Raw genomic sequence first — 27431 nt, 5'->3', positions numbered from 1 at the left:
CGTCGGCCATAGCTTTGGTGGACTTAGCGTTGCCCTCGCCATGGAAAAGTTCCCTGAGAAGGTGTCCGTCGCAGTTTTTGCCACCGCAGTGATGCCAAGCACCACCACTCCTTTGTCTAGCATTATAGAAGAGGTACTCATGGTCCTATTTTGTAATATCAAAAGATTAAAATGATTCATTTCATAGAATTATGATTGTTGGATATACCGATCGATCCTACTGCCGACTCACAAGCGCCGACCCGTCCTCAACACCGACTCTACACCAACTCTACTACGGGTCCGACCGACTTCGCCCGACCGACGGTGGGCAACACCGACAGTGACTATCGATCGTGCCCGACCGGAGTGGATTGGCCTAACGGGCCAACATCGTCTCTGATCACCTGAGAGCCGATCCCCCGTGACCGACTTCCTATCGGGTGGGACACCGCCGACTAACCGTCGGTTTGAATACCTGACGTCCCACCTCTACAGGTCCTTCTAGATGCCGAATGAGCGGCATGGGCTGCAGTCCCATCAAGCAAACGCCGTACGAACGCCAGGGGCATTGTCCTGCCAGAAAATCTGGGGCGCTGTCCTGCCAAGGACGCAAATTAATTTCTAGGACCTGTCAACTCGTCAACGATGTGACAACCTCCAGCGATTTGACAACTCTCCAGTTGTCTACATCACCATCGGCGAGGCCATACCATCTCCCACTATAAATCGAGAAAGGCAACAGTGCTAAAGAGGTCCTTCGAAAACTCTCAAGCTCTCCCCCTCTCTCTCTCTCTCGTTGAGCTCCTTGTTTCCTTTTCGCTGTTGCCTAGTCTCCTCTCTGACTTGACCGTTGGAGGGTCCCCGCCGGAGCCGCCTCCGGTCAGTGGGGACTTTTTTTTGCAGGCGCTCGTTCCCGGCAACTAGGCGACGAGGGGATTGGCCGCAACAGATTGGCGCGCCAGGTAGGGGGTTACTACCGTAAACACACGATCGACAGCATCAGGGATTATAGCCCCTACGGAACTCGAGATGACAAAGATAAGAGCTCAGCGATCGAGGGTCACTGGATCGGTGAGGCGCTCTTCCCGCCGAGAAGAGGCCTCTCCTCCACCCTCTATGGCGGAACCCAGCTCTCCGCATCCCGCAGTGACCACGGAGGCACAGATCGCGGCAATCGTGCGGCAAATGACCGTGCTGACAGACGCGGTCAAAAGCCTTCAACAGCAACCGATCCGGCAGCCGCCTTCACCGGTCGAGCAACCGGCGGCGCGCCCGATGACCTCCAGGAGCATCCGCCGACATCCGCACCGATCTCCATCCCCTCCTCCGGAGCACCTATCTCAGCACTCCCATCGAGAGGAGGAGGGGCGCCCGCGGCGTGACACCCGTCGGTCTCGACGGCCTTCTCCTTCCCAGCTGGAGCGAGCGAGGAAGGAGAAGCGGCCGCGAACACCGTCTGCTTCCCTCTTAGATTCGTCGGGAGACTCCACCCCCGGGGTCTCTCAGCACCGACGGATCGACGACTACGAACGCAGGTTTGAGGAAATCGACCGTCGGCTTGCCCAGTTGCAGATGGAGGACAGAAGTCCTCGAACGATATTGACTTCCAGACTGCCCAACCTCTCTCCCGACTCATCCTCGACGAACCGATCCCCAGTCGGTTCAAAATGCCACACGTGGAGCCTTACGACTGCTCCACCGACCCAATCGACCACCTGGAGAGCTACAAAGCTCTCATGATGATCCAAGGGGCAACCGACGCTCTCCTTTGCATCGGCTTCCCCGCCACGCTCCGCAAAGCTGCCAGGGCCTGGTACTCCGATCTTCGATCGGAAGTATCTATTCTTTCGGACAGCTCGAGCACTCCTTCGTGGCCCACTTCAGCACCAGCCGGAAGCCGCCGCGAACATCGGACAGCCTTTTCTCCCTCAGGCAAGGAGAAAATGAGATGCTCTGATACTTCGTGGTGGATTCAATGCGACCACGCTTGAGATTCGGGACCTCAATGAAGACATGGCTATCTCGGCCATGAAGCGTGGGTTGAGGGCATCCCGATTCACCTACTCCCTGGACAAAACCCTCCTCCGAACGTACACTGAATTGCTGGAGAGCGCATACAAGTACATGCACGTGGATGAAGGAGTTTCCGACCGGCGTCTGGTCCAGTCCAAGGGCCCGAAGGAGAAGCGGAGGAAGGGTCGGGACCCTGCTGTGCCTAGCAGGCCCCCGACCGACAGTCGGGTCTCACCCCCATGATGGAACCAGAGGTCGCCCTGACGGTGGAGCCCAAGGCCGACACGTCCCAGGTACGACTCCTACACTCCTCTCTCCGCTCCTCGTGCGCAGATTTTGATGGAGATCGAGGGTGAAGAGTACCTACGACGGCCTCCACCTCTGAAGGCAAAGGGCCTCGACTGACGGAAGTACTGTCGATTCCACCGAGGCCACGGCCACAATACCGAGCAATGCATCCAGCTTAAGGATGAAATTGAGGCCCTCATACGTCGGGGATACCTCGACAAGTTCCAGAGGAATCCGCCGACCCGGCCCGTCGTCGATCAACGACCCCAGCTGACTGAAGAAGCGACGAATAACCGACCTGTGGTCGGGGTCATCAATATGATTTTCAAACGACTGGGCCCGAGGACGTCTGCTGGAGGGGAGCCGACGAAGAAGCCACGCCCGGATGATGTAATTACTTTTACGGAAGAAGATGTTCGGGGCATCCAAACTCCCCATGATGATGCTGTTGTTGTCTCGGCAACAATAGCAAATTATGATGTAAAAAGAATCTTTGTAGATAATAGAAGTTCAACGAACGTTCTGTTTTACTCGACCTTCTCCCGGATGCGACTATCGACCGACCGACTCAAGAGAGTCTCTACACCCCTGATAGGCTTCGCTGGAGATGCTGTCGTGGTGGAAGGAGAAGTCACTCTGTCCGTGACGGTTGGCACCGAACCATGACAAAGCACACTCCATTTGACTTTTGCGATCGTCCAAGTGTCTTCAGCTTACAACGCCATACTTGGAAGACCCGGACTAAATGCCCTCAGGGCGATAGTTTCGACGTATCACCTCTTGGTTCGGTTCCCGACCAAAAATGGAGTCGGAGAGATGCGCGGAGACCAACAACTTGCTCGCCGATGCTTTCAGATCTCCACTCAAAGCGAGGAGTCGAAGGGCTCCCTGACGATCGATAAGCTAGACCAACGGGAGGAGGAAGAACGAGGAAAACCGGCCGAACAGCTCATCCCCATCTCAATAGTGGAGAATCCCGACCGAACGGTATGGGTCGGGTCTCAACTACCCGACCCAGAACGACGACGGTTGGTGGAGCTACTGAAGGCCAACGCCGACATATTCGCTTGGTCGGCAGCAGATATGTCGGGCATTCCCCTGGAGATGATGACACACCGACTCAACATCGATCCAGCAATGATGCCGGTAAAGCAGAAGAAAAGGTCTTTTGCTCCAGAAAGATAGAAGGCCATTGACGAGGAGGTGGACAAGCTACTCGAGGCAGGCTTCATCAGAGAAACTACATATCCCGATTGGCTTGCCAATGTTGTCATGGTGAAGAAAGCCAACGGAAAGTGGAGGATTTGCGTCGACTACACCGACTTGAATTGGGCCTGTCCAAAGGACAGCTTTTCAGTTCCGAAGGTCGACCAGTTGGTGGATGCGACGTCCAATTTCGACTGCTCAGCTTCATGGATGCCTTTGCCGGGTACAACCAGATCTAGATGGCGCCCGAAGATGAGGAGCGCACTGCCTTCGTGACCCCCAAGGGCCTCTACTGCTGCAGAGTAATGCCTTTCGGACTGAAGAACGCTGGCGCCACCTACCAACGACTTGTCAACAAGGTCTTTAAAGACCAGATCGGATGCAACATGGAAGTATATGTCGATGACATGCTGGTGAAGAGTGCGCAAATTTTGGATCATGTCTGGGATCTCGAAGAAACCTTCCGCACTCTACGACGACACTGGATGAAGCTGAACCCGACTAAGTGCGCCTTCGGAGTGACCTCGGGGAAGTTTCTCGGATTTCTCATCTCGCAACGGAGAATCGAGGTCAACCCCGAGAAGATCAAGGCCATCGTCGATATGAGATATCCGGATACCAAGAAGGAGGTGCAGCAACTCAACGGAAGGATCATCGCGCTCAACCGATTCATTTCTCGATCGACTGAGAGATGCCTCCCGTTCTTCAAAACCCTACGACAAGCCAAGCATTTCTCTTGGCCGGACGAGTGCCGACAGGCCTTCGAGGAACTGAAGAAATACCTGGCTTCTCCGCCACTCCTTGTAAGATCGGAGGTCGGGGACATCCTGTACCTTTACCTGGCTACCTCCCCGAAGGCAGTTAGCTCGGTGCTCGTCCGAGAGAGCGAGAACCGAGTTCACCAACCGATATATTATGTCAGCAAAGTGCTTCACGAAGTCGAGACTCGGTACTCGAAGGCAGAGAAAATGATTTTCGCTCTGATCATTTCATCACAGCGGCTCCGTCCGTACTTCTAGGCACATGCTATCGTGGTCCTCACCGACCAACCCCTGAGAGCAATCCTGCACCGTCTTGACACATCGGGATGGCTGGCGAAATGGGCTGTGAGACTGAGCAAATTCAACATCCAATACCGACCGCGGCCTGCTCTCAAAGCTCAGGTTCTGGCCGACTTTATCATCGAATGCCCGACGACCGACCGACCGTCGGAAAAAGGGGGCCCCGAGGAGGTCGGGACCTCCGAATGTGACCCCGATTCAACCTGGGTGTTGCACATCGACGGATCCTCCAACGCTCGAGGGAGCGGGGTCGGTTTCCTTCTCACCAACTCGGAGGGAGTGGTTACCGAACACGCCCTCCGATTCGACTTCAAGGCCTCCAACAATCAGGCCGAATATGAGGCGCTCGTCATGGGCTTGAGGATGGCACTGGAGCTCGGGGTCGACCGACTCAAAGTCTTCTCCGACTCTCAATTGATCGTTGGGCAAATCCAAGGCGAGTTTGAGGTGCGGGATCCGACCATGGCCAAATACCACCAAAAAGTAAAAGATCTCGTGGCACCCTTCAAGTACTTCGAGATCTTCCACATCCCCAGGGTGAAAAATGCTCAGGCCGACGCGCTCTCCAGGCTCGTGACATCCGACTACGGCACCTTGGGCCGGACGTTCGTGGAAAGTCTTGAACGATCGAGCGTCGACAAGGTCGAAGAGGTGCTGCAATTGGCGGTGGAGCCGAGCTGGATGGACCCGATCGCTCAGTACCTGACCGACGGATCTACCCCAAAGACCCTGCGGAAGCCAAACGACTCTGGTGGGCGGCTTCCCAATATGTGATGATCGACGATCGATTGTATAAAAGGTCATTCTCCCTTCCCTTGCTGAAGTGTCTGGGGCCGACCGATGCAGACTACGCTCTCAAAGAAGTACATGAAGGAATCTGTGGCGATCACTTGGGGGGCAAATCCTTGGCTTACAAAGTCCTGCGACAGGGCTACTACTGGCCCACTATGAGGAAGGACGCGGCTGAGTTGGTTCGGAGGTGCGAACCGTGCCAAAAGTATGCCGACATACAACACCGACCCGTCGGCCAGCTTGCTCCGGTCGTCGCCCCGTGGCCCTTCGCCCAGTGGGGAATCAACATACTCGGACCCTTTCCTCTGACATCCGACAACGAAAGTTTATTGTCGTCGCGATCGACTACTTCACTAAGTGGGTGGAAGCCGAACCCTTAGCGCAAATCACTGAGCGGAAGATGGAGGACTTCGTGCAGAAGTCCATCATTTTCAGGTTCGGACTGCCAAACACCATCATTACTGACAACGGATGACAGTTCGACAATCAGGACTTTCGAGACTTCTGTGCAAGATTTCAAATCATGCATCGACTAACCTCGGTCGGGCATCCACAGTCCAATGGTGAGGTCGAGGTGACCAACCGAACCATACTGCATGGGCTCAAAACCCGACTTAATGAAGCCAAGGGCCTCTGGGTTGAGGAGCTGAACTCCGTCCTGTGGGCGTACCGGACAACACCCCGGGTCCCGACCAGGGAATCACTTTTCAGCTTGGCCTATGGAACGGAAGCCATGATCCCGCTGGAGATCGGGCTGCCATCAACTAGGGTTGAGCAGTATCGTGAGCCGAACAACTCCGAGTGTCGGAGGGCCGACTTGGACCTCTTACCCGAGCTCCGACGCGAGGCACAACTTCGTATGGCTTCCTACCGATAAAAGGTGGCCCGATATTACAACGCCAGGGTGAAGCCGAAGCTCTTCCGACCTGGAGACCTGGTCTTGAGAAAGGTGGAGGTCTCGAAACCCCTGGACCGGGGAAAGTTGTCCCCGAACTGGGAGGGACCCTATAAGGTAGCCGACACCTACGGACCGAGAGCTTACCGATTGGAGACCCTAGAAGGGACGGCCATCCCACGGACTTGGAACACTGACAATCTGAGGTTGTACTATCAGTGAACTCTGTATCTCCCCATTTGGAATACGAACTCAGTTTTAAACTTCAGAGTCTGGAATTTCGACTCTTCGATTGTTGTTCGACGCTCGCCAAGGGATGCGAGTCCCCGATGTCCCAACTCGGACTTGACGATCCACTACGAACCGACGGACCGACCGCCAACGATGCATCGGATGCTTAAAGGATCGATGCATCTGCGACGACGGGAGTTACACTCCTTCTACATCTAAAAATCTCGACCAAAATGATCGAACAAAACGATCGGCCGACTTGCCGACCCGGCTCCGACCGAGAGAGGCAAAGCGCCAACGCAACTGACGTCGCATTCGCGACTTACCGACCAGGTCGCGATCGGTTGAAGGGTATTCGGCTTACCACCATTTATCACACGGCGCGATGTAAGCACCCGACCTAAGTCTGGGTAGTGGAAACTTGACTTACCATTGCTTTCCCGACCAAACACGTTGACGCTGTACGATGATGTATCAGACGCCATCCGACTGATCATGTCGGATGACACTCGGGTCATTGAGGTGTGCCCAAAGGTCGATCGACCTTCATCCCCACGAACGACCTTCGACACCGCTATTGCACCCAACTCAACGGACTCGTGCCTGGAAGTCGGTCGACTCTCGACTCATGCCAGGACGACGTACGTTCGACTCTGGCCTACGATTTATGACTTAGCGACGGACGTTCGGCTCAGGCCTTAGGACGGGCGGTTAGTGGTCGGAGTTCGTCTTGCCTACCCTATGGCGTGCTACCGGCTATCTCGACTAACAACTTGGGATGTCGTTAAGTGTCCTAATGTGGTACGTCGGGACTGCGACTCTCCGACCCTATGACTCCACGACTCTAAGTCGCAACACATCCTGACAGGCAAGAGAGAGAAGTTGAAAATGAAATTAAAAATTTTTAAATATATTCAGGTCTACAGAATTGGACCGAAGCCCAATTACAAGTGCGCAAAGAAAAAACAAAAGAAGATAAGGCCGCGATCATCCTTCGGAGTCAATCTCTTCGACCGAGGAAAGCTCGAAAATGATCGGTGTATCCACCATGATCGATGCTGGGTCGACGGTCGGTGCTGGATCGAAGGTCGGTGCTGGGTCGGCGGTCGGCGCTGGATCGAAGGTCGGCACTGGATCGGCGGCCGATGCTGAATCAGGGATCGGAGCCAGGTCAGGAGTCAGGACCGTCTCTCCTTCGGCGATCTGCTCTGGGACGGTCTCTTCCATCGCAGTGGCGTCTCCCGACGACGGGTCGGCCACCTCTTCCGTAGCTTGGTCCTCGGCTCCTGGTGGAATGATACCACTGAGGTCCAGCTCTGGGTACAAGGCCTGAACCGCATCCCGACCGTCTTCATACCCCACCCGGTATGACGTAAAGCCAGTTTCCAGCAGTTCCTTCCGATATCTGTCGGAGCCACGGAAGTCGTCCACCGCCCGACTCAGTGACTCCTTCGCCGACCTCGCCTCCGCTTCCACCCGATCGAAGGAGTCCTTCACCGACTCCGCCTCTGCCTTCGCTATGTCGGCATCAGCTTAGGCGATCGACAAGTCCTCCTCGGCCTTGGCGAGATTCTCCAGGCTGACCCGGAGCTGCTCACGTTCGGCCTCGAGCTCGACGGCGATGCCATCCCATTCGCGCCGCAGTCGGTGCGCGGTCTGACCCTTGCGCTTGGCTTCCTTTCAGGCCGACTTAAGTTCGGACCCGAGACGAGAAATCTCTTCTTCCAGCCTCGCCTCCCGATCGGTCGACTGCTTCAGATGTTCGACCAGCACCACCTTGTCAGCTTCGGCGGTTGTCGCCCTGTCCTTCCAGGCCGCCCGGATGTCCCCAAACCTCCGACACCCGGCCTCCAGTTCGGATATAGTATAAATCAGTTGCAAATGTGGACTAACCATCAGGAAGGTGAAATAATGAAGACAGTAAGAGGAAAGGGACGGAGCGGAACTTACCCCGACCATGGTCGGATAAAATGAAGACAACATCTCGGTCACCTATCAAGCCTTCAGAACCTCCACGTCGGCTGGGAGGAGGATCCCCTGACATAGCCTCCTGGCCAAGTTGTGGTCGGCCAGGGCTGACGCTCCTTCGGGGGCCCGAGCGCCAGGTGACGCGGCGTGACTTCCCGACCTTGGGTCGTCAGCGGGGGCCATCGGGGCTTTCCCCCGATCGGCCGCCCAGGCCCGTAGATCGGGTAAGGAGGGGATGCTCGAGCTTGACTGAGCACCCCCCGTCGCAGTAGCAGGCACCAACGGATGACGTTCGGGTTCCCGAACGGCGTCCGACGCCTCTTCAGTTGGTGAAATCACCGATGTTCCTTCGGTCGCTTCCTCCGCTGGCCGCTCCTCCGGTTGCACTGTCGGAGCCGAAAGTACAATTACCGGCTCCGACTGATCGGCCACCGACGCGACGACGATCGGCGTTGCTGTTGAGGGTTTCTTCGGCGGCCGTGAGGGTCCGACCCCGGTCGCCGGCCTTTTCTTTGCCGCGTACTATCTGATTTCGGCATCAATCGGCCTCATCCTCGACGGCGTCCCTGCGATTTCGACAAGAGAATCAGTGTATGTTCGGGGACGAATGTGAAATGAAAAGACAACCGATGGATCGGGCGGTACCTAGACGGGGGACCAGGCTCAGGCCAGCATCATAGAGGGCTTGTTCGGTAACAAGCTCCCTCTGCTTCGGGACCGACATGTCCTTGAGTCGGTGGAAGTCCTCCCGGTCGTCCGCCTCCACTCGGTTGTTCTCGTTTGCCTCGGTTCGAGGCACGCCCCAATGAGAAGGGAAGCCCCAGGGAGAAGAAGAGGAAACAAAGAAAAACTGGTTCTTCCACCCATGAATGGACGATGGAAGGCCAGTGATGAAGGAAAGACCCTTTCGGGGGTTGAAGAGCCACCACCCTCGGGCCTTAGGGTGGGGTCGGAGGACAAAAAATGCCCGGAAGAGAGAGATCCGAGGGTTGGTCGGCAGGAGCTGATACAACAGGGCGAAGCTGATTATTAGCCAAACTGAGTTCGACGCCAGTTGCGCCGGACAAAGTCCGTAATAATCTAGCAGATTCCGAACGAACTCCGAAATCGGAAGTCGAAGACCAGCCCGGAGGTCCTCGACATACAAAACCACCTGACCCGCGGGCGGGTTGTTAACCCGACCCCGGCCCTAGGGGCGAAAAGTCAGAACTGCTCCGGGATACGATACTGATCCCGAAGCCGATCTACATTCGGCCCGAAAGCGAAGAAACCTCAACTTTCGGAGTCGACCGAAGGTCATCGGTCGGGTTTTCCGATCGAGCCTCCTGAGGTGAGGTCCTGGCCATGACACCGGAACCAAGAAGAAGGGAAAATCGGAGAAGAAGAAGAAGGAGAAGGAAGAGAAAAGGTTTCAAAGAAAGCAAGAGCAAAGCAAAAGGAGGCACGAACCCCGGATAAACCTTTGCGAGAACAGGGTTGGGGGTAGCTACCGACGACGACGGAGAGACCGTTTGGGCAGAGTCTCCGCAGCAAGACCGTGAAAAATGAAGCTTTGAGTATGAATGGCCTTATATATATAGGGTTGACCGACGGCCGGGATGTGGCCGCACTGACCGAGACCTCTCGGATGGTCGACATGTGGCGGCATCCGGGCCCTCTTCCGGCCTGGCAATTCGGTGCACCCATCCCAGATCGGGCCACATCGCCTTCATTAATGTGAAGGACGCCGGCCCAACGACCTCCTGACGCGTGGCAGTAGGGCCGCGCCCCAGAATTAAATCGCCTACGGTGATTCGTGTCCCCGATGGGATGCCTGACGGTGGCTCGAGCTACCAAAGCCGGCGTCGGATGGGGGTTTGCATTCCCCAGAAGGCACCGGATACCCGATCGTCTGACACCGGATCGTCCGACATCCGATTGTCTGACATCGGATCGTCCGACACCCGATCGTCTGACACCTGATCACCTGACACCGGATTGTCTGACGTCAAGTCACCGAACGATGGGACACCTGACATCGATTTGTCTGGATCATCCGCTGGTGAGATCAGCAAATTTAAGATAGGACGCAATAAAGAATCCACTCCTTTCGCCCAACGCCCCACCTGCGTGGAGACGCGAGCCAATGTGACATCAGGCTTAGGAGTGGGGGGGGCAACTGTTGGAATATACCGACCGACCCTACTGCCGACTCACCAGCGCCGACCCGTCCTCAACACCGACTCTACACCGACTCTACTACGGGTCCGACCGACTTCGCTCGACCGACTTCGTCTGACCGACGGTGGGCAACACTGACAGTGACTACCGATCGTGCCCGACCGGAGTGGATCGGCCTAACGGGCCAATGTTGCCTCTGATCACCTGAGAGCCGATCTCCCGTGACCGACTTCCTATCGGGTGGGACACCGCCGACTAACCGTCGGTTTGGATACCTGACGTCCCACCTCTACAGGTCCTTCTAGATGCCGAATGAGCGGCATGGGCTGCAGTCCCATCAAGCAAACGCCGTACGAACGCCAGGGGGCATTGTCCTGCCAGAAAACCTGGGGCGCTGTCCTGCCAAGGACGCAAATTAATTCCTAGGACCTGTCAACTCGTCAACAACGTGACAACCTCCGACGATTTGACAACTCTCCAGTTGTCTACATCACCATCGGCGAGGCCATACCACCTCCCACTATAAATCAGGAAAGGCAACAGTGCTAAAGAGGTCCCTTCGAAAACTCTCAAGCTCTCCCTCTCTCTCTCTCTCTCGTTGAGCTCCTTGTTTCCTTTTCGCTGTTAACTAGTCTCCTCTCTGACTTGACCATCGGAGGATCCCCACCGGAGCCGCCTCCGGTCAGTGCGGATTTTTTTTTGCAGGCGCTCGTTCCCGGTGACCAGGCGACGAGGGGATTGGTTGCAACAATGATAATAAGATTCAGTTTTATTTTATTAAAAAGAAGAAGAAGAAGAAGAAAGAAAATAAGATGAGATTGAAGGAATAAAACCATTACCATAACCAACAAGTATTACTCTAATTGCATGGAACAATACTTGATACACATCCTCTAAATGGAAAGAAGAAAAGAAAAAAGTAATTTAATACAAACCTAATTGCTGCAGTATATGCTTTAGCCTTAATTATTAATTTTGGTGCACTGGTAAAACAAAGATGTGAAGCTAGTATTATCCTTGGAAAAGAACCACAGAAACAACAATCTCTTACTAACTTTCCATTATTCCTAGTTCTACAAGGGGCACCCACTTGAGGCCTACATGGATTCTGAAGTTATGATCAGCACAGATCCCAATAATCCCTCAAGTTTTCTTCATCTTGGTCCTAAATATATGTCATCCAGGATGTATCAGCTCAGCGCACCCGAGGTAATAACGCAGAAAATTTCTAGCCATACATTTCTTTTTTTTTTTTTAATTTTCATTTTTATTTGCTTTTAAATTTAATCTCGCCTAAGTCATATTTTTTGCAGGATTTCATGCTAGCAACTATGTTGGTAAGACCAGGTAATCTGTTCCTTGATCGTATTACAAAAGAAGTCAAGATCACCGAAGAGAATTTTGGGTCTTTGAGCCGAGCATACATCATATATAATGGGGAAGGGGGCGAGTCCGAGCAGGTGCAATGCACGTTTGGGAAAATACATCATATATAATGGGGAAGGGGGCGAGTCCGAGCAGGACTCTTCTATTCCGATCGATTCTCCGTTGGAAGAAGCCGATTTTAAGCCGGATTCCAACACCATTTCAGCTCTATCTAAACCCTCTACCTTCACCTCGATTTTCTCATCAGCAATGCCAAAACCCATCGAGCCCCAAAAATAATCACCATCGGAAAAGCCGTCGTTCTCTTCCTTTCCTTTTTCATATGTTCTTCATCATGTGCCGCCGGATTTCAGCCCACTAGTCGCTAGAAAATTAGGTACGAAGATAGCAATTATTGATTAACCCTCCATCTTTTTTTCTGAGTCATTGAGTTTTGGATTCCGCCTGATTATCACCAGATTTTCTTAAAAAAATAAGCTTCCTAATTTTTTCTTATTTTTTTATTTTTTTTTTATTTTCTTCACTATCGTCGTTGCTATCAGTCACTAGATCGAGGGCTTTCGATTGTACCATCATGGTCTGTCCTTCCGGCTATGGTGCTATTGGTTGGGGTACTCCCCTACTTCAAAAAAATAAGGAGATCAATGGATCCTCTGCTCCGTCAAAAAAGAGAGGAAAAAAAAAAAAAGAAAAGAAACAATTTTTTTTAATCTTCCCTCTCTAATTTTTTTTCCTCTACTTTCGCTCTACAGTATTTTCTCTTGTTAGGCCATTTCTCTCTCTTCATGTAATTCTCTCTCACTATAAAAATTTGAAGTATTAGCACCGACAATAACGATAGAAAATCAAATTATCGTTAATAATAATTTTCAATCATAAAAAAAATAATTCAAAAAATTAGCCGTCGCTAATACTATTAGCAACGAAAAAAAATTATTAGCGACGGTAAAAGCAGTCGCTAATAAATTTAAAATTTTAATTTTTTTTAGTTATAATTATAATAAAATTAATTAATTATCGATGGCTATTAGCGATGAAAAATTTATCATTGCTAATAATTTTTTTTAAAAAAATTACTTAAAAAATAATGATAAAATATTTTTTTGATAAAAGTATTAGTGACGAAAGTTATTTTTTAGCAATGGATGTTTGCCATCTCTAATACTTTACCGACAGCGTTAGCGATAGTGTCATTTGCCGTCGCTAATAATTTTAAAAAAAATATTTAAAAAATTTTGAAAAAAATATTTTTTTGATAAAAGTATTAGCAATGGTGATTAATTTTTAGCGATGGAAGGTTCCTGTCACTGAAGAAAAAATGGGTAGTTTAAAGTATGTATTTTTAAAATTTTACAGTAGAATAATAAAAGATTAAATTTTTTAATCTTCTAACCATGCTTTAGATCAGATCTAAACTACCATTAAGGATCTATGACACAAAAAATTTACATATAAAATCTGATATAAAATAGAAAACTGCATCGATCACATGATGTCCTGAATCTGATCTAACTTTTAGATTATGTCGGTAGAGTTCAGAACTCATCACCTTTTCACGAGTTGATGATCTCCATTGTTGGTAAGCATGGTACAAACCTCTCATTGATGCCGAGCAGCTGCACAAATCGTCCAGCTTCTATAGATCGTTCACTCGAAGCTCTGATCGGATCTTCCTTTGGTCTCTTTTGGATGCTCTACAAATAGATATTTGTCAGACTTAGGTCCAAGCTTGTCAGTTTTCAAGCATTTGACATAAGTCGGATATCTCCAAACCCTAAGGTGAGAGAGTGCTGATTTATGTCCTGTACACATCTCATATGGTGTTTTACTTATAGACTTACTTGAAATTTTATTTAAAATATAACAAGCCGACTCGAGTGCGTATCCCAAAAAAAAAATGACAGACTTGCAAAGCCCATCATGGACCGAACCATGTCTAACAGGGTTCGATTCCTTCTTTCTGATACACCATTATGCTATGGTATTCCAGGAGGGGTCCATTGTGAGAGAATCTCATTCTCTTCTAAGTATGTTAGAAACTCACTGGAGAGGTATTCTCCTCCTCGATCAGATCGAAGAGTTTCAATACTCTTTCCAATTTTTTTCTCTACTTCATTACGGAATCATTTGAACATTTCAAATGATTCTGACTTATGTGTCATTAAGTAGACGTGCCCATACCTTGATAGGTCATCTGTAAATGTAATGAAATAATAATATCCACCTCTAGCACTAGTGTTCATTGGTCCACATACATCAGTATATATTAAACCTAGAACTTCACTGGCTCGCTCACCTTTTCTAGTAAAAGGTGATTTGGTCGTTTTTTCAAAAAGACAGGACTCACAGGTTGGGAGTGATTCACAATCACTGACTTCGAAGATTTTATTTTATGTCAACATGTTTATTCTGTTCTTGTTAATATGACCTAACCTACAATGCCAAAGATAGATATCGGAGACATCACTAATTCTAGGGCATTTGTTGGACATGTACATTACACTAACAGATTGTGACAATATGTAAATATCATTGTTTAACTCTCCATTCATTACATTAATATCATTCATAATGATATTAAAATTATTTTTTTTATTGAAATTTCATAACCGTACATGATCAAAAGGCTTATAGAAATAATATTCAATAAAAAGGAAGGACAAAAGTGACATTCACTTAGAACAATTACATTAGACTTGAATACAAGCTTAATAGTCCCTAATGCTAGAACTGAAACTGGTCTTCCATCTCTAATATTAAGAAATCTTTCATCTTCTTCAAATCTCCTACTGACCTGCAGACCCTACAATGAATTATAAATATTAAAAAGACTTTCGATATCTAATATACAAGTAGTAGAATCATAAATTAAAAAATTACAAGGTGTTATCATATAATTACCTTGTCCAGCAACAACTTACTTCTTTCTCGACCTGTTCGGATCTAGGGAGGCAATGTATTGAGGATAATTCTTTTTTCAGTGCCCCTGCTTCTTGCAGTAGAAGCATTCTGCTTGACTCTGATCAGACTTGGATTTCTGGGTCTGACTGGGCTTGGGTGCCCCAGCACTTTGCATCCTTTTCTTGTTCTTCTTATTCTTCTTTCCTTTCTTAAAGGATCGACGTCCAGAAGAAGACTCTCCCACAATATTCACCAACTCCTTTTGGAGCTGGTGATCCTTCTCAAAATTTTGCAGCAACCCCAACAAACCGTGGTAGTTAATTGCAGGCTTTGTCATTGAAAAATGAGTAAAGAAAAGGAGATAGAACTTGGACAGAGAGTTCAGAATAGCATCTTTCTCCAACTGCTCATGCAAGAGAAAGTCGAGCTTGCTTAGGCGCTCAACCATCTCGATCATGTATAATACATGATCAGTGACTGATGCTCCTTCCCTCATTCAAGTGTTGAAGATGGCACAACTAGTCTTATGCCTCTCAACATCATCGGATGTGCCAAAAGTCTTGTTCAATATTTGCAACATGTCCTGTGGCTGAGTATTCTCGAAATGATGGCTAAACTCATCATTCATCGCTGTCAGCATAATACAATGAACCGTAGTTCGATCATTGAGCCACTTCTGATAAGTATCTCTGATCGAGCTACGTGCATTTGGAGCTGACTCCTTGGATGTCAGATCAGTTAACACATACAAGAATCTTTCATGCTCCAGAACAATTTTGATCTTTCAATACTAGCTATTGAAATTTGGTCCCATCAATTTATCACTATCTAATAGTGATCGGAGCGATAAGGTAGTGGCCATAACTGCAAAAGAAAAATCAAAACCTAATTAGGATATGACTTGATTAAGTCTAAAGATATGAATTTTAGTCTAAAGATTCTTTCAATATTTTATTTGAATTGATAGCCTCTACCTTCAATTCAAGAAATTATACTAATTTCTTAGTGGGTACTAAATTTCACATGGACTACACATGGGCCTGAGTGTGGCTCGACTAATCCTTATGTACCCATGGATAGGTTCTTAACTAATTATTTTATCAAATAATTTTTAGTATTTATTTTTACCCCAGACACTTCTTCAGCAGACGTGTGGTGCCTCCACTAAAAGTTTTGGTTAGGTCCAACCATTAACATGCCAAAATTTAGTGTATCTAACAAATGAGTGACCAGACCTGAGTGTGGCTTGACCAATCTGACCATCATCAGAAAGATAACTAAAATAACATATTATGAATGATAATTCTGATAGTCAGATGAGCACCAGACGTATGGCATCTCCAATGATCATCGAAATCGTTGGACTCATTATCACCCAACTTAATAGGAGGCTATGATCTAGTTATCGCAATAACTATTTTATTTTTAGGAACCTAATAATTTTAGAAGATTTAATTAGTTGAATTGAGAGATAAGAAAAGACTTGATCAATTAATCTTAATCTTTTCACTGACTTCATTAAGTCAGATTAAAGAAGATTAGGTAAAAGCTGGTCCAGCTAACCAGTCATAAATCCTCTCACTGATTTCATCAAGTCATAAAGAAGACTCAAGACAAGTCAAACTAGGGACATCTAAATCAGTCACACTGATTTTTTAGTTAGCATGGATCAACTCCAATCATTAAGTGATCTAATCAAAATATGATTCACCATGTTGGTCAGATAAGTGAGATCGATGGGAGGGATATGCCATTAACTCGACATAGACTCAATCTATACGAGTAGCTCTCAATTAGTGACTACCGATCAAAGCTGCCATACTTTTCTTAGACACCAACTGATTAGTCATTTTTAATTTGATCAACTTATAGACTTAGATTCAACCATGGAGCTATGATCAAAGTCCATATTGGTCTAATCAAAGACATGGACTTGATCAACTACATCTATTAAAATTGATCAAGAGAAAAAATTGATTCAATCAGAATTAACTTTTAATTAGATTTGATCAATTACTAACATGATCCATTATCAATAATTTCTAACCCTAGATCTAATCCAGTTAAATGGACTTGACTCGAGCTAACCCATTAACCCATGAGTTATGAAATTAATACCTTAGATCTTTGATTCTCAAATTTAGATTGCTTAATTCTTATTAAGTTTTTGGCTGATATGGGTTCGGATTCGATGTTTGAAAATAGTTTTCAATTTTATAAAATATTTTTATAATCAATCATCTAATGATCAAGACTCTAATTTTAGATCTAATATATATTATTTCAAATCTAAAATAAAATTTTAAATTTTTTTTATTATTCATCATCATGAAAAAGATCGCGCAACACTCCTACACACCATAAAAGATCTCATCAAATGGATAAATAGGATAGTGAAATCTTGATTTCTCCTTTGACCAGATGGCTATGAGGATCTATCCAATCAAATTACTATACTACTCAGATTTAAAATTAACTATTTAGATTTAATCTAAATAATTAAAATCAGATTATATGTAAAAAATTTATGTCATAAGAAATCTGACTCTGACACCATCTGAAAGGAAAATAGATAGTTTAAATTATGTATTTTTAAAATTTTATAGTAAAATAATAAAAGATTAAATATTTTAATATTCTAAATATGCTTTAGGTCAGATCTAAACTACCATTAAGGATCTATGATATAAAAAATTTATATATAAAATCTAATATAAAATAAAAAACTACATTGATCACATCGATGCTCTGAATCTGATCTAACTTTTAGATTATGTCGGTAGAGTTCAGAACTCATCACCTTTTCATGGGTTAATGATCTTCACTGTTGGTAAGTATGGTACAAAATTTTTACTGATATCGAGCAGACGCACAGGTCATCTGGCCTCTATAGATCGTCCACTCGAAGCTTTGATCGGATCTTCCTTCGCAGGTGTGCTAGCTCGCGTCGAAGGCTATGGATGGCTGATCCAATCTCCTTTCTTCAGATCTTTTAGACTCCTCTAGATTAGAAAATGAAGCTTTATGAGGATGTGATAGTGTGAAAGATTGGACAAGACTCACTCTTGTATTTTTCTTCTCACAAAACCTAGAGATAAAACCCTAGAACCCACAGTTCACGCCCAAGAGGAAGAACACTTCCTCTGTTTCTCATGCACGGAAGCCCAACCCACTCTCAATGTTTTACATCTCCTCTCTCAAGTTTCTCATGCCAAAAATTACTTCTAATCTTGCACTAAACTGATCTACTTTTAAGGTTGGCATCCCATGGAAGATAAGGATAAGAATAAGGTAGTTTCAGTTCAAATTCAAGTGTTGGTTGATCCTTATCACCAATTCAAATCAAATTTAAATTAAATTTTGAAAGAAACTTTATTCTTATCTTATGACCTCAAAGAGAGGTCGACCAACATCAGAATAGTGTAAAAAATCTCACATAAAAATACTTTGTGCATGGAGAAATATGATGGCGTGAAGAGGATAGTCCAACTCAATTTAGACTCTAGATTTTTATTCAAATTCAAACCAATTTAAACTCAAATTTAAACCAATCAATTTTTAATTCAAAAAGACTCAGATGAGGACATGGGAAAGGCTTCTAAGTATTAAAAAAAATCATGTAAAATATTTTTCACATGAAGAATAAGAGGGGTCAGATAAAAAAGGTGCAAGAGATTCGAATTCAAATTATTTTTCTCATCGAATTAGATTCTTAACCCAACTAAATTAGGTTAAACCTAATTGGGCCATTAAACCCAATCTAATTAGATAGAAAATAAGTTTAATCAAATTTTAATCAAATTAAAAATTAATCAAGCTCAAGTCCTGATCATATCAGGAATCGAACATCCTTAGCGATTAGGTCATTTCATAACCTAATCGAGTCAAACTAAATTGAATCCAATTCAATTAGATTTGATCCAAACTTCAATGCTCAATAAAATTGAGTTAATTATCAATCTAATTACTAATTAATCCTCCCATAATGCACCAACTATTAGTGAATTGATTTATTATAATTTTTGCACAGGGTTAATCATCAATCGAATTGACTGTTTTATCCTGAAATGATTCTTAATCGTTGATCAGCCATATGATCAATCAGAAACTTCTTTTGAGTATAACCCCATAGATTCAAACTTAAGCTGATAGTATGAGAATAATCTTCCTATACCAATCAAAGTGACCATCTAGCAATGATACCCGACGTCCGGATAGGTCGAAAGATTGCAAAGCATCATTCAAGAACCTATTGGCATATGGTTACCGTATAATTCATCTCTTTAACCCAAATGCTCAAGATGACCTAAGATTTAACTTCCAACCCTGATATGGTCATTCATATTATATTTTAATTTTTAAAATTCATCATATGGATTATCCCGATCAAGATTTTACTGAATTGAAACACACTGATACATTAACTCCTACTTATTTAGAGAGGTCAATTCCATCTTGACTCACACACCGACTTTGTAGGTACTTGACTATGCCCAAAAATTTTTCATCACTGAATTAGAAATTCAGATAGTCTGACACCAAAGCATAGTGAGTTGCTTGTAAGTCACCATGATGATCTCAGATCGGAGGGACACTTATACCCATATCCTTCACGAGCTACTCTTGACAGTAGAGTGCTCAGCAATTGGTCACATTCAGTGAGATGTACTCTTACGTCTCACTTTCATGCCATGTCAGTGTCTCCATACTCTTTTGTTAAGAAGACAACCAATGTATATGGCACACAACGATCTATACTTAATATAGCTATCATCCTAATAATAGTATATCATTTGATCATGAACTTAAGATTTAAGGACTAAATGATATATCCTCTTATATCGAATCAAATTGTCCTAAGGACTTCATCATATAACAAGAGTTCAAAACGAGATGTACATAGTGATGAAAAAATCAAATAATATTTATTAATTCAATAATTCATATACAATTACAATGATAAGCACAACTGTCAACAGGTTGATGATTGACTTTGGCATACAATTTTCAACAGTCACTAATACCTTCATCGATGGCATTAGCGATGGCCAGCTTCACCGTCGCTAATAGTCCACCTAAAATACACCTCCTAGCCCATGGGAAAATTTTTTTTTTCTCTCTCGTGCCTCATCCCCTCCTCTTCTCGTGATTCCCCCCTTGCCAACACCTCCTCCTTCCCAATGGTTCCCCTTCTTGCCGGTGCCTCCTTCTCGATGGCTCCTCCTTCCCCGATGCCTCCTTCCCCGCGGTTCTCCCCTCCCTATTCTCCGACATCCCACAGCCCCGAGCCCGCAAGATTTTTTTCCCCTCGTCAGTGCCTCCTTCCCGATGGTTCCCCCCTGTGCTCCGATATCCCACAGCCCCGAGCCAGTGCTTTGGCCATGCTCACAGCTACCTCGACTCCACCGATCTCGACCTCGCTGGCCCGACCCTGCGGCCCTTGCTCCGCCGCCCCCAGTCCGCAACCTCGACCTCGCCGACCCCTGCCCCGTTAGCCCGACCATACGGCCCTGACCCATGCTGCCTTCCCGTGGCCTTGACCCATGCCACCTTTTCGTGGCCCCGTCCCCCCTTGCATCGACCCCACCCCATGGCCCCTACCCCCCCGCCCCTAGCCCGCAGCCTTGACCTCACTAGCTCCTGCCCTACCAGCCCGACCATGCGGCCCTGAATAGCATAGCCTTCTTGCAGCCCCATCCCCACAGCCTCGTCTTCGTGGCTGCATCCCCGAGACAACGTCCCGTCCTCGAGCTGTCCCAGCCCATTTTCTGTTGTGAGTATTAGCAGCGGCTAATGTCATCACTAAAAGTTAATTTTTTTATTTAAATTATGTTAATTAAGTATAATTAGATATTAAAAAACTAATTAATTAAATATTTATTTAATTAATTAGTTAGATATTTAATTAATTAGATGCATAAAATTTGGGTCTCGACATGCAGAGTGCTCAGACCGAGGGAAGGTGTCGGGTAGTATTGCAAACATGGGGTCGGGGCATATCCTGCATGCTCAAGCCTCAGGTCTCAGTTGGTGTCCAAGACATCCAGCCCCATGTGCCCTACACACTTAGGTTGAGGGAAGGTGCCGGTCAGCATTGCAAACATGGAGTTGGGGCATACTGCGCGCTCGATCCTCAGGTCATCATGCGCCCTGCGTGCTTAAACCGATAGAAGGTGCCAGGCAGCATTGCAAACATGGAGCTGAGGCATGCCCAATGCGCTCAGGCCTCAAGTCCTAGCCGGTGTCTAGGGTAGTCAGTCCTCGCACAAGGATCGAGTTTAATTTCTACGACATCCCATAATTGGGTGTTAATTTAGATAATAATTAGGTGTTAATTTTAAAAAAAATTGTATTATATTGAACTATAGATCCATCTTTTGATTAATGTACATATTCTACTATATCCGTATATTTATATATTTTTATATGGATAGAAGAATTATATATATTGATCAATTGATTATCCAGTATGGATAGTTTAGGAAATGCAAGTAATTCTATAAGTCATTACAGTAATCAAACGGTATGTTGAGGGTTCAAAAAAAATTGGATAATATTTTTCTTTAGTTGTCCTCATACATCTTCAGCCATGTGGAAAAAACTAAGAAAAAATACTGTCAAATTTTTTTCGACCCCTGTTGCATATCATTTGATTACTATAATTAACCTATAGAATTAATACATTTTCTAAATGGGATAGGATCTTCTATACTTGTTAGTTGATGATAGGATGCATTCACTATGTAAGCCATTTTGAATGATAAAATAATTAATTAGTAGTTGCCTTATATTTATGTATATATAGAATTCTTAGATACTATGCCATGGATCATAGTTGGATGGACCGTCGAGTAGTTGATGGAGTGATTTCTGCTGAATATAGAGAGAGTGGAGGGTACTTTTGTGATTTTGCTTTTGAGAATGCAGCACTCTTATATCAAAGATAGGCTCGTTGCCCTTGCAACAGATGTAACAATAGAGAAATATTTGATAGGAATATAATTATTGTCTATTTATATAAGAGTAGATTTATGCCTAACTACAAGTATTGGTATCTACATGGAGAGACATGAGAGAAAGTTGCAAGAGTTAGAAGCGAGCAGGATAGGGGTACAGATAGAATAGTAGATATGATTATGGATGCAACTAGTCTTGAATTTAACTGAAATATGGAGGATGATCCAGAAGTTGATAGCAGCAATATCTACCATATGCTGAAAGATGCTGATGAACTACTATGATTGGGATGTGAAACACATACTGTATTATCAGCTGTGTTAGAGTTGTTGAACTTAAAAGTCGAGTTTAATATAATGGTCAATTATTATGATAGGATGGTAGTAATAATAAAGAAAATGCTATCGAAGGATGAGAAGCTTGTTAGGAGCTTCTATACTTCGAAGAAAATGATGAAAGGATTGGGCATGAGATATGAGAAGATAGATGCATATCATAATAATTACATACTTTTCTATAAGAAAGACTAACTGAAGAGTTCATGTGACGTATGCGGTGAAAGTCAATTTAAATCAAAATAAGAGGATAGAAATTAGAAGAACATACCATACAAGGTTCTTCGATACATTTCTCTCACTCCTAGTCTTCGGAGACTCTACTTGTCTAAGAGTACTGCTGGACAGATGAGATGGCATAAAGAAGAAATTTACAAGCACTCCGATATAATGAGTCATCCATCGGACAGTGAGGCATAAAAGTAATTTGATGCTTGCCATCTTTTATGTGCTCAGAAATCATGCAATATCTGACTGGGTCTATCTACGGATGGCTTTACATCGTTCAGTCTTGCAGTGGCCTTTTATTCATATTGGTCAGTCTTTATTACTCCATATAATCTTCTGTTTGGAATGTGCATAAAAGAACATAACATCTTTCTTACATTAGTCATTCCTAGACTATGACATCCTGGTAGAAGTATTGATGTATATCTATGGCCTTTAGTTGATGAGTTGAAATTCTTATGGTCCAATAGCATACATACTTTTGATGCATTAAAGAAGCAGAAGTTTGTAATGAAGGCTACATTGATGTGGATCATTAGTAATTTTTTTGCTTATGGGATGCTGTCAGAATGGAGTGCTCATGGAAAGCTTGCATGTCCCTATTGCATGGAGAATACAAAATTATTTCTATTTAAGCATGATCATAAGTTCTGTTGGTTCGATTATCATCATTAATTTCTCTTCGAGCATCAGTCTTTTTGAAAGTAGCAGAACAGTTTTAGGAGGAATAAGATAGAGAAGGACCACGCACCCCCGCACCTTAGTGGTATGGAAGTATTTTAGAGAGTATCCCAACTGGACAAAGTCCAGTTTGACATGTTATTTGACAAGCAGAAGCTTCGAAGATTTGGTAGAACTCATAACTGGATGAAGCGAAGCATCTTCTAAGAATTACTGTACTAATCTATCAATTTGATCCGTCATAACCTTGACATCATGTATATTGAGAAAAATATATTTGATAATATTTTCTATACTGTTATAGATATTAAGGGCAAGACAAAGGACAATCTCAAGGCTTGAACAGATCTGAAGAACATATGCAAGCGTTATCTATTAGAGATGGTTGAGGTGTCACCTGAAAAATTTTTAAAGCCGAAAGCACTTATACCTTAACAAGGGAGAAGTTGAAGGATATTTATGAATGGTGTAAAAGTCTTAAATTATCAGATGATTATACAAGTAATTTAGCTTGGTGTGTCAATATCAAAATTGCAGGTTGTATGGGCTAAAGAGTTATGACTGTCATATCTTCATGCAATGATTACTCTCATTGACTTGACGTGATCTCCTTTCCAACTCCATATGGAGTTCTCTGACTAAGCTTAGCTTTTTTTAGAGATATTTGTGCTATCAAACAATCCACCAACCACATCCTCAATCTTGAGACTAGCAATGTAGAGACTACATGCAAGTTGGAGAAGATATTTTCTCCTAGCTTCTTCGACTTCATGGAGCACTTCATGATTCATCTAGTGTATGAAGTTAGGATGAGGGGATCATTATAGTATAGATGGATGTATCTATTTGAAAGATATATGCACAGTCTCAAGAAAAAATAAAAAATATAGCCCAAGTCAAAGGTTCTATTATGGAGGCTTATATAATAGAAAAAATTTAAATTTTAGCCGACACTACTTTAATCCCAGTGTGCAAACAAAGCTAACTCAAGTTGGTCAAAATAATGATGGTGGTGGTGAGGGATCAGAGTGGAAGATCTCAATATTTGCCTATCTTGCTTGTGAATTTGGGCATGAGGTTCGTCGGATTTTTTCTGATACTGCATTTCGACAGAAGATACATATATTTTGCAAAACTATGAGGAGGTCGACCCATATGTCCTATAAGTGTCCACTATAATTACAACTCTTTAATCACTTATTTCAGTATACTTATCATATGCATGTTTAGGCAACATGATGAGATACTGAGATGGGACAATCTGAGGATAAGTGATGAAGAAATATCCACATAGTGTTGGGGATGTCTAATTAGGACACCACCACCACAGGACCTTTTCAATATTACTCGCATTTCACTTGATTACATGTAGATACCGTAAGCGAAGAGAAATAAATATAAGATAAAAAAAAATAATTAAGTACGTGGATCAGCTCAAGGCTTACCTCCATGGGACATGCAAAGCTTCACTATGAAAAAGAACAAGTACAAGAGGAGATCCTTACACTCTCAATTCTTATACATAATCTCTCTCAACTAGAAGCTATCCTTATAAAGCTCTTACTAGAACTCGAGAAGATCCTTTGAACTCCTAAAACAACCACTATCTAACAATCTACCCGAGGTACCCCTGTGCCTCTGCAATCTGTCGAACCGCTCCTCAGGCTGCTGCTGCTGCCAAATCGCTTCTTAGGGTTCTCTGCCGACTTTCACCATGCCACAGGTTTTTGCTATGTCCTTAGGGTTTTAAAGGCCTAAGATCAAGTCCCACATGGAAATAAAATTAAATCAGGACTCAAATCAGCCCCTAAATCATTCGATCAAGACCGCATACATCGCCAACCGTTCGATCGTGCTCCTATACCAAAATTGTGCTTGTAGACCACCCGTAGACTATGAGAAATGCGGGGAAAGGCCGCCCAATCCACCATAGACCATGAGAAACCATTGAAAAACCATCTGTCGGTTCATGCTCCTCCCATAGACCGTGGTACACCGCACGGTCTGAGTTGTGCTTGTGTGTGGGCGGCACGCGTGCGCTGGGCTGCATGGTTGCCTAGGCCGCACGCGTGCTTGGGCTATGCCTGCACACATGCCTGCTGGGCCGGTCCACATGCACTCGCACGGGATCATGCGCCTGCTCCATCGGTCAGGCCTGACCTGCTCCACCACCGGCCTGCACTACCCGTGGGCCCCCTTCGATAGCTCGTGGGCCATACCAGCTTCCATACTGACCTCCTATCACATATATCTTCTCTGTTTGGACTCTATTTGGATTGTTCTTAGGCTCATTAGACTCCGTTCATCATTTTGGACCTCATTCTAGGCTTATTATAGATCGAATCTCAAAGTATTTTTCTTAATAATCTCTATCTCGACTCGATATTCGACCTCCACAATAACTCTGAGAGCTCATCTCTCACCCCCATACCCTGGGGCAAATGTCTGCTGCTTATGGATGGACAAACATGAGAATCGAGCTAGGTCATTTGATCCCATTTTCATCATGGACTATGTCCACTCTGACCTGAGATTTGCTCAGAGTAGTCTCTTACGGCAGTAAGAATTTTATCTTGCGATGTCGTTTGTCATTCTTCTGAGTCTCCTATCCTGTTTTCGATCCACCTATTCCTGGAGCTCTATCACGCACTGGGCTTCCTACTAAGAGGTAGTGTCTCCATACTGCTTCCCCTTCACATGACCTTATTGCCACGCAAAATCTTTAGGATTCTTCCATCAGCTCTCCACCTGTAGCTGCTTCAATCTAATCTATTGAGAAAAATTAGATTTCTCTTGAAGCTGGGTATGTATTGAACCTCACCCAACTTTCTCACTGCTCCATCATGTGTCTTCATGCTAATCATTTTGATGTCCTTGATCACACAGCTCGATCCATCCAGCAAGTAGACAGTGTCCTCACTATTCTCCACAGACTCAAACAGCTCCTCTCTACAACAGACATGATGGAAACAAGCAAAGTCTAAAATCCACTATTGAAAAGGAGTAGATATCTCATTTGAGATCATAAGCGCATCAACGATCTTAGTGTCGCTACTAGCCACCGCCATAGTAGCCATCGTCCGATCTTTAAGTTAAGGGCAATCTCTGATATGATGTCCCAACTTATCACACTGATAGTATCTGATCTTGCTATAATCCCTCATCCTGGATCTTCCACATCACGATCTCCTATCGCTTCATCTTCCACCACCACATCCTCTAGTCACTACCAGAGCTAAGTCACCACCTGAACTCAAAGCCCAATTCTCCCACCTAAGAATCTCATTCTAAACAAGTACAGAAGTTATCTCTTTCATCTTGATGGTGCTCTTTCCTACTAGAAGAGCAGTTATTAAGGATTTGAAAGAAAGAAAAAGTGATGATAGCAAGATCAATGCCCTAGTCTTCTCCTCAACTTTTTCACCAATTCTAAGGAGGTTGGTGAGGATCTTCTAGAAGTTGCTTGATACTCCTGCATGCTCTATCCCTCGATCATCCGCAGCTAATAGAACTGCCTCCAGAGGAAGAGAGTGTTGGTAAGGGACTTCGTTATATATAATTTTTCGAGCTTCGACCACATCATCATTAGAGAAGTCTCATCAAGCATATGGATCACCACATCATCCGCTAAGTACAAGCAGATTGTGCTCACCATCTGCATTTGGAGCCACTTCCAAATCGTCACCTCCATGGTAGTCGGCATCTCCTCGCATAAAAGAGCATCGATCAATCCTTGCTGGATGAGCACGTCCTCTACCCTCATTTACTATAAGAAAAAATTGCTCTTCCATCAAATCAGCTGATCTTCATTTTGATTGAGCTTGTCTTCTCCATCATCTTCAATCTCGATCAACACCGTCATCATTTGGATAACCTCGTGCACTGGTATTGCTCGAGCTTTGATATCAATTATTGGGGATGTCTAGTCAGAACACCACTACTACAGGATTTTTTCGATACCACTCGCATTGCACTCAATTGTGTTGCACCAAAACTATGCCTGTAGACTACAAGAAACGCAGGATAACGCCATCCGATCCATCATGGATCGTGAGAAACCACTGGGAAACCAACAGCCAGTCCATGCTCCTCCCATAGACCATGGTTTGTGGTGGATTGTGGTACACCATGCAGTCTGGGCCATGCTTGCATGTGGGCTACATGTGCGTGCTCGTGCTCTAGGCTGCACAGGCGCCTGGGCCAAGTGTGCGCTTGGGCTGCACCTGCGCGCACACCTGCTAGGCCGACCCATGCGCGCCCATGCTGGCCCATGCACCTGCTCTGTCGGTTGGGCCTGGCCCACTCCATCGCTAGCCTGCACCACCCATGGGCCCGCTCCGACGACCC

General features: G+C 45.3%; 1 protein-coding gene across 1 annotated transcript in view; it reads left to right on the top strand.

Annotated features, from left to right (window-relative positions):
• The first annotated feature begins 6 nt into the window (after positions 1-6).
• LOC140857973 (salicylic acid-binding protein 2-like) overlaps positions 7-27431 on the top strand; it is a 30525-nt gene continuing 3100 nt past the window's right edge. The window contains exons 1-3 of the mRNA XM_073257380.1: positions 7-133; positions 11668-11805; positions 11910-12056. Of these exons, the coding sequence (XP_073113481.1) occupies positions 41-133; positions 11668-11805; positions 11910-12056 (378 nt within the window). The 5' untranslated portion in view covers positions 7-40. The remainder of the gene's footprint in view (positions 134-11667; positions 11806-11909; positions 12057-27431) is intronic.

The sequence above is a fragment of the Elaeis guineensis genome, chromosome 5 (genome assembly GCF_000442705.2).
Source record: "Elaeis guineensis isolate ETL-2024a chromosome 5, EG11, whole genome shotgun sequence".
NCBI lineage: Eukaryota > Viridiplantae > Streptophyta > Magnoliopsida > Arecales > Arecaceae > Elaeis > Elaeis guineensis.
Note: the sequence above shows the minus strand (reverse complement) of the source record. Positions and strands in the feature narration are given on the sequence as shown.